Source organism: Dasypus novemcinctus, chromosome 2 (assembly GCF_030445035.2).
Source record: "Dasypus novemcinctus isolate mDasNov1 chromosome 2, mDasNov1.1.hap2, whole genome shotgun sequence".
In the NCBI taxonomy this organism is placed as follows: domain Eukaryota; kingdom Metazoa; phylum Chordata; class Mammalia; order Cingulata; family Dasypodidae; genus Dasypus; species Dasypus novemcinctus.
This window is the reverse complement of record NC_080674.1, coordinates 102,019,037-102,037,816: the sequence shown is the minus strand read 5'-3', so window position 1 is coordinate 102,037,816 and position 18,780 is coordinate 102,019,037. Positions and strand designations below refer to the sequence as shown.

Sequence of the window (18,780 nt, the reverse complement as noted above, 5' to 3'; positions counted from 1 at the left end):
TAAAAAATTAGGAAGGGGAACAGATGAGTGCTTGCTTCCCACATTGGAGGTACAGGGTATGGTTCCTGGAGCCTCCTAAAAAAACACACACACACAATAAGCGAACAAAAGAAAAAAAACAAACTCAGGGTAGTTGATCTGCCTTAGCTGTTGAGGACTGGCTTCCCACTTAATTAAGGTCCTGGTACCTTAAAAAAAAATTAGGAAGGGGTGATCTAGGCTAAAGTCGGAGAACCATTTCTAGGCTAATCCATAGGTATAGATTCATAATATTTTGTTGTATGGATCTCATGAGAGGTGAACTGTGTTGAGGATAGCTGCTCTAAAACTTAAACATTTAACCTTAAATTTTAAAAAAATACCTAAAATGGATGTCATGTCTTATTGAACAGAATATTTGTTTCTGTTTACTCAAGTTATTTTGGCTTATAGTAACCTTGGGAATATTTAAAAAGAATATTGACTTCTTTACTAAAAACCTGTGCAGATGTGAATTTTGAGCACAGATTTATTTTTCCCATACTTTGAAGAAAAAGTAGCAGGGTTGAAAAAGGGAGCATCACCTAGCTCAGTTAGCTCCCCCTGTCTAGCACACCACTTTTATTTATCTATGATTTGTCAGAATTTAAGCCCATGGCGGCTATGTATTATTTCGTGCTGGGTGTCCATAAAATGGGGATTTCTTTTACAAGGAAGAGAAGACAGTATGCTGGAGGGAACTATTAGTTTCTGAGGTAGCTGTTGTATACATGTGGAATTTAATTTCCCTCTTTAACATTCATTTTTAACTTTTTGTGTCCCTTAAAGGAAAAGTTTTCTGCATTTCTCATGTTTCTACCTGCCCAGTATGGCTGTTTTATTGACTGACTGTATATTAGGTACTTTTATTCTCATACCATTGAATGTTTACTTACTTAACTGTTGTATTCATTTGACTTTTGCAGTCTTTTACATTTCCTCATCTTTGTGCATTTTATATATGGGCAAATGAAATTTCATAACTTTGAAAGGAAGCTTTTGGTATTGAAAAAATATTTTTATTAACTTTTTAATTTTTATACTAAGACCTTCTTTATGCCTTTTCCCCAGATTCACTGGTTTTTTTACTTTTAGGCAGAGTTGCCTGTTATCATTTTCTCTTTTTATACATACCCATGTATTATTATACAAAATATACATTTAGTACATACTTATTTTTTTCCAAATCATTTAAGAGTAGGTTGCAAAAATCGTGCTCCTTTATATATTAATAGTTCAATTTGTATATCCTAAGAACACAGGCTTTCTCTTACATAAGCATTGCATAGTTAACATTATATAGTTACTTAATTCAAGAAGTTTTTACACTGGTAAATTTTTATCTTTAGTCTGTATTCCATTTTGTCAGTCATCCCAATCATATGTTACAGGGTCCTATCACATATTGCATTTGTCTAGCATGTCTTTCTCTGTCTTTTCCTTAGAACATTTGTAGGTTTACAGAAAAGTCATGCAGAAAGTACAGAATTCTCATATACCCCCCCCAACACAAATACACAGTTTTCACTATTATTTTACGTTAGTGTGGTACCTTTGCTAAAAATGAAGAAACATTATTATTATTATAGTTACATTACTAATTATAGCCCATCATTTACATGGGGTGAACTCTGTACAATTCTATGGGGTTCTTAAATTTTGTTTCCTGGTAACTTACATACAACTTAAAATTTCAGATTTTATCCTCTTTGAAATATACATTTCATTGGCGCTGATTACATTTAAAAGTTGTGCTGCCATCACCATCATCCATTGCCAATGCTTTTCTGTGACCCCAAACAAACCAATTAAACATTAACTCATTCCCCACCCCAACCTGGCCCTTTGTAACCTGTATTCTGGTTTCTTATTTTATAAATTCGTGTATTTTGCTTATTTCATATCACTGAGATCATACAGTATTTGTCCTTTTGTGTCTGGCAACTTTCCCCATAGATTTACCATCCATTGATGATTCTTGCCTAAACCAATATTTTCTTCAATGGCAATTTTCTAACACTATCATCCTGCCCATATTTATCAGTTGATATTGTATCCTTTTCTTTACCCCCATTTATCTATCATCAGTGTGTACTCATAGGAATTCCTGTTTTATTTAATGGGTAATAATTCTTTACTGTCCTTATTTATTTTGATGCTCAAGTCAGTTTTGGCCAGTGAAAACCCCTTTAAGTTGATTTCTATGTCCTCTTGACATGCCCATCACCATTTTTTTTTTCCGTTTAAAGTACTTTATTGGATTTCAGCACAACAAGAATGCTATGTTAGTCAGTGTTCCCCAGAGGTAGAGAAGTAAAGGGGATATGTATACTTTGACAAATATATATGTAAATATTAAGTGATTTATTATAGGAATTGATTTGTGCAACTGTGGAGATGGGCAAGTCTGATTTCCACAGGGCAGGTTGCAAGGTGGAAACTCCGATGAAGGTGAGGTTGAATTCCCCAGGAGAAGCTGGCTGGCGGAAGTAGAGGCAAGAATTCTTACTTCTGAAATTCTTGATTCTGGCTTTAAGACATCTAACTGATTGGATGAGAATACTCCCCTTATTGCTGAGGGCAGTCTCATTTGTTGATTGTAGATGCAGTTAAGCCTTAGATACAATCAGTTGACCATAGATGCAAATCCATCTACAAAATACTCAACAGTGACAGGTCATTGCTTGCTTGATGAAACAACTGGACCCTGTAACCTCACAAATTTGAAACATGACATTCATCATCACAATATCTTAAGCTTATCTTGTACCGTCTCTGCCAAATTCCTAGAAGCAATTACTTCTCCAAGATTCCCTTGTTTTAGTGTGAGATAGTTTTTATAAATCAAGAAATGGGTGCTAGGTGATTATAAATTTAAAACCTCGAAGAGAAGGTATGTTTATTTTGGTCAATAAATAGCAGTTGAAAGCTTAAAGAAAGAAAAGGGGGGAAAAAGAAAAAAGCAAAGGGCTGTTTATTGTATCACTATTTGTAGTATTAAAAGACCTGGAAGCAAACAAATGTTCATCCTTGAGAACAAATTGAAACTATGATTCATCTCCAAAATGGAGTAAATGCAGATGTATAAAGGAATTTATCTACTGCTATGGAATGATCTCCAGGATATACAGTGTGTATACAATACGTATTTGATTGATGATATGTATTTGATGGACTTTAAAGCAGTGATTTGAAGGACAGAAGGAATTGCAAAGAAATACTTAACTTTTATTAATTATTGTTAGTAATAATGGTATTGTTACTTTGAAAAAGACAAAGCAAATAATTCTCTTTATTTATGCCAGATAAGTTTTATTTGGAAACAGGAAATTCCACTCAAGTCATGATATGTATGTGTATATGTGTGGGTTTAGTTATTTATATACACATATATAAAATCAAAAAGTAAAAACTTTGTGATATTTTAGTTTGAATTGGAAATACTAGTATGATCTCTTAATGTACTTTATCTAAAATATTAAGCTCAAAGTACAATAACTCATTCCCTTAAAAAGTTTTAAGACAATGACCAATAGCAATAGATTCTTCTGGTTCTTGCTTAGTCATAGTCCTATCTCATAAAACTAAATCCCATTTTTTTTTGCCTTTAGCATTGATGTAGTACTCTCTTTGTCATTGCTACAGAAATACTATAATATTACTGTGTAAACAGTAAGTCACGTTAGTTATATTTTTTCTATATAATTAAAATCTTAGAGGAACATTCTTGTATTTACATTATTAACCACATATCCCTTTCAGCCACAATCACATTTATAAATCAGCAGTTATACTCATTATAATGCGGTATGGCCAACTCTATCCATTACCATGTATTTACAGTTGACCTTATTAAACATTCTACATACATTCAGTGTCCACTCCCCCTCTCAACCCATATTCTGTCTTCTACTAATCTATACCCTGTAGTTTAATTCCATAAATTTGCTCATCATGTTTAGTTCAGATCAGGGAAACCATACAATATTCTTCCTTTTTTGCTGGCTTATTTCACTCAACTTAATATCCTCAAGGTTCATGCATGTTGTCATGTGCTTCCCCAGTTCATTTCTTCTTACAGCTGAATAATATTCCATCATTTGTATGTACCACATTTTGTTCTTTAATCAGTTGATGGGTACTTTAGGCTGTTTCCATCTTTTAGCAATTGTAAATAATGCCACTTTGATCATCAATGTGCACGTTACCTGTTCGCGTCTTTGTTTTCAGTTATTCTGAATATATTCCTAGTAGTGGGATTGCCAGATGATTCAGCAATTCTCTATCTGTTTGATTTTTTTATTATTGCTCTCCAGCATTCACTAGCTGACAGGGCAGTAACAGCATCAACGATGCAAAGAATATTTATAAGAAAAAATAAAATTTTATCCACTGACTTAATTCTTTTATGACTGGGGCAAAAGTGGTGTATTAGTTTCCTGTTGCTACTGTAACAAATTACTACAAATTTAGTAGCTTAACACAATACACTTTGGTAGATCAGAAGTCCAACAGGTCTTACTGAGCTAAATTCAAGGTGTTTGCAGGGTTGCATTCCTTTCTGGAGGCTTTAGGGAAAAATATTTTCCTGTCATTCCAGTTTCTTGTGACTGTCCATATTCCTTGGCTTGTCCCCCTTCCTCCATCTTCAAATCCAGTAATAAAAGGCTATGCTCAGTCCTTCTCATGCTGCTATCTTTCTGGTTCTTACAGTAGGTACCATAAACATTTTCTGTCTTGCTTTTTTTACTTAACTATATCCTAGGGATCATTCTGATACAGGTATCAGGTGTATGGAGATCTGTCTTATTCTTTGCATATTCTTAGTCCTACTAAAGAACAATTAAAATATATTTCTAATACTCAAAGCAAAAACATTCTGATAAATTTATAATATTAGAGTGGCCTAGCCTCAGATTTGTGATTGCTTTGCTTTCCACACCGAACTGCTATTGTGTAAAGAATGTAAAAAGAAAAATTCCTGCGTTCATGTAAGAGTGTTGATCTGTTAACAGTTTTTATTGTCCATTTGGAATGACTGGTTAGGATATAATTTAGACCCATGATGGTCTCCAAAATTCAGTTGTTCACATCTTCTGTTCAAGTATTTATTGAGCACCCACTTGAGTAAGGTAGTGTGGTAGGCTCTCTGGAAAATATATACAGTGCCCTCAAGAAGCTTAGAGTCATTTAAAGCACTACCCAGTCTGCTTAACTCTTCTTTCATGAAGAATTAGTTGTACCACACTTTCTTCCAGATACTCCCTAATTACTGTACCAGACTTGGTTGTATCTTTAGTACTCCCCAGTACACCTGGATCTAATATCTTAAACATAACATAAAATGGTATGTATTGGTTTACACGACTATTTCCTTATACCAGGTTACAAGTTTTTTAATGACTAGAATTTTGCTTTCACTTCATTCTATCTCTCCGGTGCCTACTAACACATGGTAGTACTCAGTAGAATTTATTGAATAAATGAAAGATTTCTCTTTCCAAGTGGGTTAAAGGAAAGATAAAATTCTTTGTAAGGTTAATATCTTTTCTCATATTCTTCCTAAAAATTTTCTTCAGGGACCCATCATTCTTCTAAAAACTTAAAAGGTACTTTGCTGTTTTTATGTCTCAGAACCATGTAATCTGAGGGTATAAATAGTGGCAAAAATGAGTGCTGTCATAGCCTCTAAGAGACAAATTTTTATTTATTAAAACTTTCTGTTAAACATTCCATTAGATTTCTACATCCTAAAAAAAGGGTGTTTTTATCCACACTTTATGCTAAACATTTTAACTTATATCTGTCTTTTAGAATAAAAACAATCTTCATGTAAACTTTTGTGTTTCCAGTAAGAAAGAGTTAATTCCTTGCTCTACAACATGAGAAATATGATTACTTTTAGCTTTGCAATCTGTTTTCATGGAGTAATACCTCCATCTTGTGGTGTAGATAGAAATTACAGCAGATGACAGGAAGCTTGTGTTTTTGCGCTATTATACATAAACTGGTTTCCTTGTCAAGCCCTATAATTTATGTGAAAAACCGAGTCTGCCACATGTCCCAAAAACTTAATGCACGGTTTTCAACAATTCTAGTATAAACACAATGTAAACAAATAACCTTGGAGGTAATATTAATTTGCAAAGTCAATTTTATTCAGTCCATTTCTAGGCTACCTTGGACTGAGTATTAGTAATGGAAAAAGATATTTTCTCAGTGAACTGTTAATTGATTTTACATGTATATGTATAGAGGTTAGGAAAGATTGTGAGAAATGGCTATTTCAGATTTATTACTGGGGAACCATGAGAAATATGAATGATTTTCCAAGAGAAGTAGTATTACTGATTTTTCTTAATTATAATTTATTATAACTTAATTAATAATTATAAATTACATTTTCCCACATTGCCAGAATAGAGCTATAAAATGGAATTAACCTAACAATTAAGTTTCTACCTGTTTCTGTGAGAATTTTCAGCATGTTTAACCTTTTCTTCACACAATTCCTATTTTATAATTACTACAACTCTGTAGTCTTTAAGAGTAGGGGGACCATGGCTTTAACTTCTTGTTTTCCCAAGTTCCTATCCCAGGATCCAGTATTTGGTAGATTTTGCTCATGAAGATGTTAATTGTATTGCTTATGTTTAGCCAAAACTTTACTGCATTTGTCAACTGTCAATTATAATGATAGGTTAATTTCAAATTTTAAGTATTTTCTTTGAAATCAGTTTATTTTCAAATTGTAGCCAGTCGGATGATGATTCTGGGTCAGCTTCCGGCTCTGGATCTGGTTCGAGTTCTGGAAGCAGTAGTGATGGAAGCAGTAGCCAGACGGGTAGCAGTGACTCTGACTCTGGATCTGAATCAGGCAGTCAGTCAGAATCTGAGTCAGACACTTCCCGAGAAAACAAAGTACAAGCAAAACCACCGAAAGTTGATGGAGCTGAGGTAATAAATAAAGTATCCAATTAAAGATTTCTTGTCTTACTTTGGGAAAATTTATGGAACTGCTTTATAGTATTCTTAACCTGGCTTTTAGGAAAATCAAAAAACATTTTAAACATTAAAATTTACTTTTAGTCATTCATATGTTGTAGTTAAATATCTGCAGATGAATTGCTTGGAATACACAAATACAAAATTAAGAGATACAAAATAAAAATTTCTGCCTTTTTTTAGAATTGAGTTCCATAAATAAATATATATATATATTAAGGCCAGTAAAAATAATTTATTTGGGAAATAGGGGAAAGAACAGAGTTTGCTGAGAAATGGTAGGGAAAGAGAAATACACACCAAGGTTTGGTAAGGGCCCCTCTAGGCAGAGAGAGTCGAGTTTCATAAATATTGAGCGTCATAAATTTGTGAGGTCCACTTGTTAATCTTACAGTCTATACCTTACTTTCAAGATGTTCAAAGAAGGTACTTCTGCTAATAGCAGAAGAATGTAATGAAATTGTGCTTCCTAACAAATACTTGGAGAATAGCTTAAAGGACATCCTGTTTAAAATATAATATACTAACATTTTGTCTATATTTATCACGTAAGATATTTTGAGTACCAACCATGATGAGATAAGATGCTTGGGCCAGAATATAACAATTGGGGAAGAAAATCTTGCTACAAAGAAAACACCACCAAACAAAAAGTCAGCTAAACTAAAACAATGTGCTTTAGTAACAGTTGATTTACATTCTGATGTAAGCTTTTCATTTTCACCTTACAATGATGAAAAAAATAGGTAATTGCCCTTTGAATAGCATTGATAAAGAATTTATCACTTTGTGAAAATAATATTCAACACCAAAGATGATATTGACTATAAATGTTTATATATACAGCCAAAATTCAGCATTTTATTTTAATTATATCAATGATAAGGTATTATACTTAAGCCTTCACTGTAGATTTCTATTACAGTTCTGGAAATCTAGCCCTAGTATTCTGGCTGTACAGAGATCTGCAATGCTCAAGAAGCAGCAACAGCAGCAGCAGCAACTTCAAGCTTCATCAAATAGTGGATCAGAAGAGGTGAGTTTTCATTATGAAATATTTTTAAATAAGACATGACAACTAATCATTTAAATAAATATTTATGAAATTACTAAAACAATAAATGCTTTGAAATTGTACATAGGAACAATTATATTTAATGAGTTATATCAAGAACCTTGAAATAATGATACACTTTTATCCAATAATTCCACTTTTGGGGATTAATCAGAATAAGCGGTGAAAAATTTGTGTGCATTTTCTCATCTAGCAAATGCCAGAAACTAGAGACAGGCTAAATCTAGCAAAATAGAAACAAACATGAAACATTAGGAAAATAATTAAATACATATACATCCATACATATATGCACACATATGAAAGAATATTATTCCTTTAAGTCATATTTGCACAGAATATTAACAACAGAATTCTCAACATACATCTTTAAAATGATAAGCGGCTGTTAACAATGTAGTTCCTCTGTGTGCTCACATGACATACATGTGTGTTTGCATAAAACATTAGGAAGGAACTATATCAAAAACTAATGGGGGGAAAATATTTAATCAAAATTTGACATACCAACAACCAAGATTCCTTGTAGGCATACCAGGCAACAGTGTTGTCTCCAGAGAGGGTAAATTTTAAGGTTTTATACAAAATGCTGATTTTGTGATGCTTACCTGAAGATACTTGGCTAATTTCGCTGGCTATCATAATTTTAAATGAAGCTATTGAATTATTTTAAGCTTACTAATGGTTTAAATATAACATGGAAGGAAAAAAAGTCTTTATTGTTAATGAAACAAATGGTCAGTAGCATAGCAAGTAAAAATTGATTTTAGGTTAAATTCTAATCATTAATGATATTTTTCTTTACAGGATTCTGCTAGTAGTGAAGATTCTGATGACTCATCAAATGAGGTCAAAAGGAAAAAGCATAAAGAGTATGTCAATTTTAACTGATTTTTCATATCAGGAAAATCTTAATGCTTTTATATTTCTTCCTTCATGGAAATTGATACCAAAAGTATACTTTTATAAATCTGTAGTTTGTGACATTTATTCATTTTATTAAGTTAATTCAAACCATTAGTCCTTAATATTTTTCTGTGACCATCTGTGGTTTTTGTGTCACCTGTTTTAAACTTCAAAGATCTACTTAGTCATAATATGAGAAAATCCTAACTTGGGAAACAACAGTGCAAGGACCAGTAGATAACTGTATTTGGGTGATTCTATTAATTTTTATTAATAGCTATCCGTTCTGTTCACTTGCATATGAAATTTGCTTTATCCCTAGAACCTTTCTAGACATTCACTCATTACAGTCATGCTGATTTTGGTCCAGAAAGTGTTTAGAGTACTTTGTATGCTCAGCTCATACATTTAGATGGTCTTTTTTTGCTCCCTCTCATACTTCAAAAACATTGTGCCATTGTTTTGAATATTCTGCTCATTCACTTAGGTGTGTCTAGGTTTGGATTTGTTTATCCCACAGGACTTAAGCATCTTTAATGTGAGGATTTTTATTTTTAATTAGTTCCTGAAAATCAGTCATTGTACCTTTGCATATTTTCTTTCTTGTTCTATAAGTCTCTCTAGTACTACTATTAAATAGATATATAGAGGATCATCTACTCTATCTTCCGTGTCACTGAATTAATTATGATTTTAATCCCTTTAGTGCTATTCTACATTCTAGTTAATTTCCTGAGATCTATTTTCCAGTTTATTAATTACATTTTCAAAAACTGTCTCATCCTCTGTCTAACTCTTTCACTAAGTTATTAATTTCTAAATTTAACATGGGTGCAGGCAAAGACTTTTTAAAAACAAGTAATTTAGGATGATGGATAGACTTGTTCTGATACTAAAACTATAATTTATAGTTAATAATTTCAGTGGAGACGTTTTCTGTTTTTGCTGCCTGTTGCTACTTTTAATTGCTACTTTCAGTGTGCAAACTCTGAAAAGATTTCAAAGTAAAAGAGAATTTGCTTCTTTGTTTTTACCTTACACCAGATTTTATCATATGTGCTTGCTTTCGTAACTCTTAATATAGTTGATACAAGAGATGCAGAGCAATGGAACAGAAGCAGTACTGTGAAACTAGGACTAAGTAAGAATTCAGTGTGTATTTTTCATTTGAACTTTATATGGTAGCAACATGTATACCCAGGATTTTTTCTGTGTTGATTGGAATGGTATAGATTAAGATAGTAATCATGGTAAGGAAATCACTGAATGTTGGTTTAGATGGACTGATTATCTTTGCATGTTTCTGTACTGTATTAAAGTTTTTTCCCTTAAACGTACACTGCTTTAAAAATCAGTTTCAAAAGGTTTGTTTTTAAAAATCAGTTTCTAGAAAATTAAAATGAAAGACATTCGAATCTTTTTTGAGAGCCTGAATATAGTAATTATAAAAGACTTTAAATATTAACCTATGGTTCTTTAAACTAGCATAATGTTTTCTTCTGCAACGAAAATCAGAATAAAAGCATTTGTATTTGAAATTTGTTCAAGTAAACCAAATGGCTAACAAAACTCAAGGTTATGTAAGAAATGGCAGTTATTCTGTAGACATTTAGTATTTTTAGTAAGGGTAAATTCAGTAATATTTCCTATTAATTGGCATGTAATTTGGTTGATTTGGTTATTTTTATATTTTATAGACAAAATTTGCTATATGATGTAAGAGTTATTTTGTGTGTATAATATTTATATATGTATTTTTATACAAATATAGTGAAGACTGGCAAATGTCTGGGTCAGGATCTCCATCACAGTCTGGTTCAGATTCAGAATCTGAGGAAGAAAGAGACAAAAGTAGTTGTGATGAAACGGAGTCTGATTATGAGCCAAAAAACAAAGTTAAAAGCAGAAAACCTCAAAATAGGTAAATGTAGTTTTTTCTCAGTTTGACACAGAAATTGCTATGGAAAGTATTTGTTATTTTTGTACATAGTTTCTCAGGTCTTATTTTTGCCAGTGTTTCTGTAAACACCTGTATCTTTCCCTGCCTTTCTAGAACTAAGTCCAAAAATGCAAAAAAGATTTCTGGACAAAAAAAGAGACAGATTGATTCATCTGAGGAGGATGATGATGATGAAGATTATGATCATGATAAAAGAAGTTCTCGTCGCCAAGCAACTGTCAATGTTAGCTATAAGGAAGATGAAGAAATGAAAACTGATTCTGATGACTTATTGGAAGTCTGTGGAGAAGATGTTCCTCAGCCTGAGGAAGAGGAATTTGAAACAATAGAAAGGTTTATGGATTGTCGGATTGGGAGAAAAGGAGGTAGTTTTTTAAAAATATTTTATTTGGCTATTTAAACAACATATAGTAAATAGTAAAGAATTTCTTGATGATTTTCCAGTTTTGAAAATGGCTGGTTTTATTCTATAGATATATATATTTAAAAATAGTTTCTTGCTAAAAAAAAATAAATTTAGCCTTAGTATCGTCTTCCAGAAAATATCCACTTGACACTACCTCATATTTTGTGGATAATTAGAAAATCTCTAACTTGTGTAATTTGAGTTTGTGCGAGCAGTTGCTTTTTTAGGTACTTTTAGTTTCACAAACCCCTTAGGATTTTTGAAAATGTTTCTTTCCATCTCAAATATATAGGTTATATTTATTTACCCTGATAGGTCTTTTTTTTTTTTTTTTTTTTTAATTTTTTTATTTATTTCTCCCCCCTTTCCCTGCCTCCTAGTTATATGCTCTCTGTGTCCGCTTGTATTCATGTCAGCAGCACCCAGAATCTGTGTCTCTTTTTGTTGAGTTATCTTGCTGTGTCAGCTCTCCACGTGTGCGGTGCCATTCCTGGGCAGGCTGCACTTTTTTCACCCTGGGCGGCTCTCCTTACGGGGCACACTACTTGTGCATGGGGCTACCCTACACAGGGGACACCCCTGCGTGGCAGGGCACTCCTTGTGTGCATTAGCACTGCACGTGGGCCAGCTCATCACACAGGTCAGGAGGCCCTGGGTTTGAACCTTGGACCTGCCATGAGGTAGGTGGATACCCTAACCATTGGGACAAATCCGCTTCCCTTGACATGTCATTTTTAAAGATGATTTTTAAGTATTTTGATTTCTAGCCCGTCTAATAATGTTTCTGTAATTGTTGTATGATCATCCATGTTCCACTGTCTTTGCACCTTGGTTTTTCTAATTTTAAAACTGAGGGGATTAAATTAATGTGTTAAAGTATTTTTAGTTTTAAAATTCCATAATTTAAGCCTTTTTAAAGGCTGAGTTCCTTTTATATATGTGTGTAATATAACCTATAAATTCCTGTACCCTAATATGGAGTTTATTTACTTAAGAAAGTACGCCTTTTATATTACTATTTCTGAATTTTTGAGTTGAAAGGAAATAATCTTATAACCATTATATGGAAGCTCTTGTGCTTTTGCTTTCAGCTACTGGTGCTACTACAACCATCTATGCAGTTGAAGCAGATGGTGATCCAAATGCAGGATTTGAAAAAAACAAGGAACCAGGGGAGATCCAGTACTTAATTAAATGGAAAGGATGGTCCCATATCCACAATACTTGGGAGACAGAAGAAACCCTTAAGCAGCAGAATGTTAGAGGAATGAAAAAATTGGATAATTATAAGAAAAAAGATCAGGAAACAAAAAGATGGTAAGTATGCTTTATTGTATACTAAATTTTTTTATTGTTCAAAGGTAATTATTAAACTTTTTTGTTAAAAAAAGGAATACATTGTCGAAACTCAAAAGTTAAAAGTTTTAGGGGTAGCCATAGCTAAAACTCTCTCTGATAACAGTCACATAGAATGTTTCTCATTGTAAGTTAAAAACTTGGGGAATTAAAAACTAATGATGTTTTACTTTATTTCTGTTTCAATTTCTTTGTTCAGTCTTGGCCCATATGATAAGTGGCAAAACAGAAGGTGTGCTACAAATGATGTTTTGAGAGATTGGGTTGTTTAGATTTAGAAGTCTGTTCTTGGATTAATAAATATAATTTTCAGGTTGAAAAATGCTTCTCCAGAAGATGTGGAATATTATAATTGCCAGCAAGAACTTACAGATGATCTACATAAACAGTATCAAATAGTGGAGCGAATAATTGGTCAGTAATAAATTATTCTAATTAAACTTTTCTTTTTATACTTGGAATCATCCCAAAAAATTTATAAATACTGTTTACACATTAAAAAGCATCGTTTGCTTTTAATAAAATAGACTATTGTAAATTATATCTAGGCTAGTTTTTACTTGTTTAGTCTGTTCTAAGAATTATGCCTCTAAGATTAAATGTAAAAAATATAAAATAATTACCTGATTTATCTCACAGCTCATTCCAATCAAAAGTCAGCAGCTGGTTATCCTGATTATTATTGCAAATGGCAGGGTCTTCCATACTCAGAGTGCAGCTGGGAAGATGGAGCTCTTATTTCCAAAAAGTTTCAAGTATGCATAGATGAGTATTTTAGCAGGAATCAGTCAAAAACCACACCTTTTAAAGATTGCAAAGTGAGTATTGTTTGACATTTTTAATTATTGAACGTTTATTTATACATCTTGGATCCTGATTTCAAATAGGCTAAGTGTATTTGGTTGGTAGGGTTTACAGAAAACAATGCTCCTAAACTGCTGTATAATCATAGGTGTGGCACTCTATTGACAGAAAGATGTTAAATTGGTGGTGGTCATGTTGGTGGTTGTGGGGAGTGGAATGGGGAGATCTAATTGGGAAAATTCCTTGGAAACTAGAGGTGTGTACTCAAAATATATAGTGATAAAAAAGATCTTCATCACTTAATATCATTTCTTATATTTAATAATCCTGCATATTAACATTTGTATCTACTAAAGGTATTAAAACAAAGGCCAAGATTTGTAGCGCTGAAGAAGCAACCATCCTATATTGGAGGGCATGAAGGTTTAGAATTAAGAGATTATCAACTGAATGGTTTAAATTGGCTAGCTCACTCTTGGTGCAAGTGAGTATACTTTTAATCTTCTGTTTAATTTCAGAGAGAAAGAGTTTTACAGATAGAGGATTCTGACTAGAAATAGGGTTTTAAAAGATTTTCACCTATATTCTTCCTACTCTTCCCTCACATACTTTTTCCTTATTTAATATATCTGGACTCTATCACTAATAGATTGTTTGTCTCATAGTTGATTAAAGATAAAACCGTTATTTTTTGTCTCTTCTGGCCTAAAATGGTAAACTCTCCTTACTTTTATTATTAGTGAATTGTTAAGTACTTCTTCAGTCAGTGGCCTTCACATTTATTATTTATAGATTAAAAATTGGCATGTGGTATATAGTACCTATCGTATTGATTTTTTTTTAAACAATGGTAGTATTGATTTTATTTAACTGTTTATGTAAATTCGTAATGGGTAATGTAGAAAGGTCTGTTTGTAACAATTTCAGTCTTTATTGCATATGTGATTTTCTTTTCTTTTTTTAACTGTAGAGGAAATAGTTGTATACTTGCTGATGAAATGGGCCTCGGAAAAACAATACAGACGATCTCATTTCTGAACTATTTGTTTCATGAACATCAGTTGTACGGACCTTTTCTATTAGTAGTACCACTCTCTACTCTCACTTCCTGGCAAAGGGAGATTCAGACATGGGCTGCTCAGATGAATGCTGTGGTTTATTTAGGTGACATTAACAGTAGAAACATGGTAAGTCATTTCTTCACAAATTTAGAAATCCAGCCGTACTTGTTTTCAAGGACAAGTATTTTATCTTGGTTGTCTTTAGGGTCATAGTTTCTAGCATAGAACTGGCCACAGAGTAAGTGCTCAGTCCATGTTTAATTATAATAAAAATCAACTCTTGGGTTAGTGTTAAATTTTATACATTTCAAACTTGGAAATTTCAGAAATGAAACAAACCCCCATGTACCCATCCTGCAGCGTCATAATTTTTAGCTTACAACCAGTTATGTTTCGTGTGTATTTCTACACACTAATTCCCCCTCCCACTTATGAAGTAAAACCTAGGCATCATTTTATCCATAACTTTCATGACATTAAAAGAATTACCTCTTATATTTTGTTAAAAGAACTTTCTTCGTGAAAGGTGTGAGTTATAAAAATGTGACTTCATTTTATTTATTTGAAGGTTTGGCTGTGCAATTGTATTGTGTTCAGTAAGATTAGCCTTGCATGTTGGACTATAGAAATAATAGTTAACTATTTTATTAAGTAAACATATACATAGGTTTTTTTTTTGATTGTTGAATGCATTTTAATTTTATTTTAGATATTAAAGTAGGAGTAAAATTGGCTTAATGCTGGTCTTAAAATTGTCTTTGAAATTTCTTGGCAGATAAGAACACATGAGTGGATGCATCCCCAGACCAAACGGTTAAAATTTAATATACTGTTAACGACTTATGAAATTTTATTGAAGGATAAGGTATGTGTGACTTATACATTTCTGTTTGGTTTATATCTGTTTTTCCTTGACCATATATTGCTGACATGATGAGAGGGAAATTTAAATCAGGAGTCAGCAAACTGGCCTCTGACTCAAATCCAGCCTTTTCTTTTTAAAATGGTCCTTGACTGAGCAATGGTTTTTACATTTTTAAAGGGTTATAAAAATAAACTGAACATGAGACAGAGACTACACACTGTCCTACACATCCTAAAATATTTTTCATCTGGTTCTTTACAGAAAAAATTTGCCAATTTCTGCTATAAATGAAACCAGTTTAGTTATAATATCTGTTGAATTGTAAACTCTCTGAAGAGAAGGAAGGTACATAACAGGATTAAGCTACCATTGTGTAAGGCATGGTACAAAAAATGCTTTATAGCTATTGTCTCATTTAGTTATCCATCTGCCTTACTTTATTGAAAAAATCATGGTTCAAAGAGGTTAATGAATTTGCCTAGGGTCACGTAGGCAAGAAGCAGGTCTGTCTCTGTTTTAAGTCAGAGATGCAAGTAGTTTATTAGGATTTACAGTCCACAAAAGTCATACAGTAAATTATACCCCTGCTTGGAGTAAGACACTGTTCCAAATTCTGTCATATTTTTTTCCACATTGACATTAACAGAGGTGTCTATTGGGCTTAGGCTAAAAATCCTTTGTAAAAATTTAAAATATTATTTTCTCTTTTTTCATTTATTATTAATAAATAAGCTAATTAAAAGCTCAACTAGATATTCTGTGTTTTTTAAGGTCCATAGAAAAAGTTTTATTTTGCATGTTGAACTACTTTGAGGATTTCAATAAATCTTGAAAGTAATATATAATTTTTATTATTAAAATGTATTATTAAAATGTATTAAAATGGCATGTTTTTGTTTTAATTAGCCTCATTGATAATTTGGGTTCAGTTAAATGGGAATGTTAAATTCGAATCACATTTTTCACCTATCATATTTTCTCTTAAATATGTTATTCTGTTTATCTAAAGGCATTCCTTGGAGGACTGAATTGGGCATTTATAGGTGTAGATGAAGCACATCGATTAAAAAATGATGACTCCCTTCTATATAAAACTTTAATAGATTTTAAATCCAATCACCGTCTTCTTATCACTGGAACTCCTCTACAAAACTCTCTCAAAGAACTCTGGTCTTTGCTACATTTCATTATGCCAGAAAAGTAAGACAAATTTTGTGATTGGTAATTTTGAATCAAAGCTAATGTTTAAGGGGAGAATAATTAGTGTGCAATAAGGTTGATAAGAGGCTTTATTGCCCTAAAATAATGGTTTTGTTTGTTGTCCTAAAACAGATTCAGAAGGGGGCGAAATAGGAAATGTGGTAGGATACTTCACATTTGTAATAATATTAGAGTTTTCCAATTTTGTGAATAAATAGGCATGTATAATGAATTACAAGTTGATGTTGCCTGTGTTCAAGATACACCTTGTTTGAAAAACTGTTCATTTAATTTAGCAGTTGCAGTAACAACCACAACAACAAGGTGCTAGTAATCCTATTTTCTAAATAAAGAAAACTAGCCTAGACCAAGGATAAATATACTTATTTCTAAGGTCATGTGCATGTATTTTTTTTGGTAGATTCAGAATTTAAAAATAAATTTTTGAGAAGTATTTTAGTATTAATTATTCCCATGCTTGAAAATACTTCATCTTATTTTCAAAGATAAAACAGCTACTTATTTCATTTTATTTAAAAAATAATTTGTGTATCATGGGAGGGAGAGTTCGCAATGGTGGTATAGAAATTGAGTTTCACACTTGTCTAATTTTTTTTCTAAATGTTTTTAAGACTATATAACTCACCTAATACTTCTTTTTTGTGAGTCTTTCATTTTCTTAAATTTTAAAGGTTTTCATCTTGGGAAGATTTTGAAGAAGAACATGGCAAAGGAAGAGAATATGGTTATGCAAGTCTCCACAAGGAGCTTGAACCATTTCTATTACGCAGAGTTAAAAAAGATGTGGAAAAATCTCTTCCTGCCAAGGTTGAACAAATTTTAAGAATGGAAATGAGTGCTTTACAAAAACAATATTACAAGTAAGCTATGCACAGAGCACATGTTGTGAACACTTAGTTCTAAATCTCTCCTTTATCCTCATCCTTATCACAGAGCACTGTCTTGTCCCTCATAAGGTCTTAGAGCAGTAATGATTTCTTCAGTTTAATGACAGGTTGTTCTATGTCAAAATGGAGCAAAGAGACATTCACTGGTATGTCCAAGATCATGGCTGGCATAAAACTAAAAGATTTGTCTTTTTAATTGCTTTCTTTCATATTGTACTCTGTTACCTTATATAGGATTTCTTTTATGTATTAAGATTTCTGTGATATTAAGGCATTATTATGTAGTTAAGATCATTTTGCAATTAATAGTGAGGTAGAAGTCAGAAAAAGAAACTTAGACAAAAATTTAGGCCCCTCTGCTTTTTGAAGAATAGTAATCTCATTTTGTGTAAATTGTTTATGACATATATGTAGTAAAATTTTTCAAAGATTCTAAAGGAGTATCTTTCCTATTATCTATTGAGACATTTAACTGTATAAAATGAGATACATTACTATATCCATTTTAATTCTCAGAAGCAGTTATATGATAAGATCTGTAAGTCCCATTTTTAAAATATATTATGTGATTTTAGGTTTTCATTTGGAAAAATTCAAACATATACAAAAATAAGTCTTAAATTTTAAGTCTTTTATCTATAGATATACCTTTTTATTTTTTCCCCTTAAAATTTATTTGCTGTAGAAGACAAAATTGTAGAAGACAGAATTTTCCCACAATCTAGATTTTGCACATTACATCCCTGTCAAGTAATATAACATATTCCCTGTGTTTCCTTTTATTTGGTAGGTAAATCCAGGTGCTTATTTAGAGTCAGGTTTTAATTTATGAGAGTAGTACTTTGTATTTTGTGCTGTACAGTGGTAATATTCTAATACTGATGTGGGATTCTTAAAAAAATGTAATGCTTTCTATTTGTGGGAAGTTTGGAAAAACCAGGAAAATTAGAAAAGATACAATCACCTATAATCCTCTCAATGCTAATCCTATATTATAGACATTCAACTTAAACTCTTAGAGGTAGTTTGATAAATAAATGTCTTGGTTTACCACGGCTATTGTGATAAATACCACACAATGAGTGGCTATCAACAGGAATTTATTGTCTAGTGGTTTTGAAGTCTAGAAGTCCAGAATCAAAATATTGTTATGGCCATGCTTTCTCTAAATGTCATTAGTGTTCTGTTGCTGGCAGTCCTCTATGACATGGTGAAC

General features: G+C 32.2%; 1 protein-coding gene across 2 annotated transcripts in view; it reads left to right on the top strand.

Annotated features, from left to right (window-relative positions):
- The window catches only part of CHD1 (chromodomain helicase DNA binding protein 1), a 68,006-nt gene that overhangs the window by 11,894 nt on the left and 37,332 nt on the right, over window positions 1-18,780 (top strand). For both annotated transcript variants that reach the window (XM_058276623.2, XM_058276619.2), the window contains exons 3-15: window positions 6,774-6,975; window positions 7,949-8,059; window positions 8,906-8,970; window positions 10,776-10,925; window positions 11,058-11,329; window positions 12,462-12,687; window positions 13,040-13,140; window positions 13,366-13,544; window positions 13,887-14,014; window positions 14,501-14,717; window positions 15,367-15,456; window positions 16,466-16,656; window positions 17,349-17,537. In XM_058276623.2, the coding sequence (XP_058132606.1) occupies window positions 6,774-6,975; window positions 7,949-8,059; window positions 8,906-8,970; window positions 10,776-10,925; window positions 11,058-11,329; window positions 12,462-12,687; window positions 13,040-13,140; window positions 13,366-13,544; window positions 13,887-14,014; window positions 14,501-14,717; window positions 15,367-15,456; window positions 16,466-16,656; window positions 17,349-17,537 (2,121 nt within the window). The remainder of the gene's footprint in view (window positions 1-6,773; window positions 6,976-7,948; window positions 8,060-8,905; window positions 8,971-10,775; window positions 10,926-11,057; window positions 11,330-12,461; window positions 12,688-13,039; window positions 13,141-13,365; window positions 13,545-13,886; window positions 14,015-14,500; window positions 14,718-15,366; window positions 15,457-16,465; window positions 16,657-17,348; window positions 17,538-18,780) is intronic.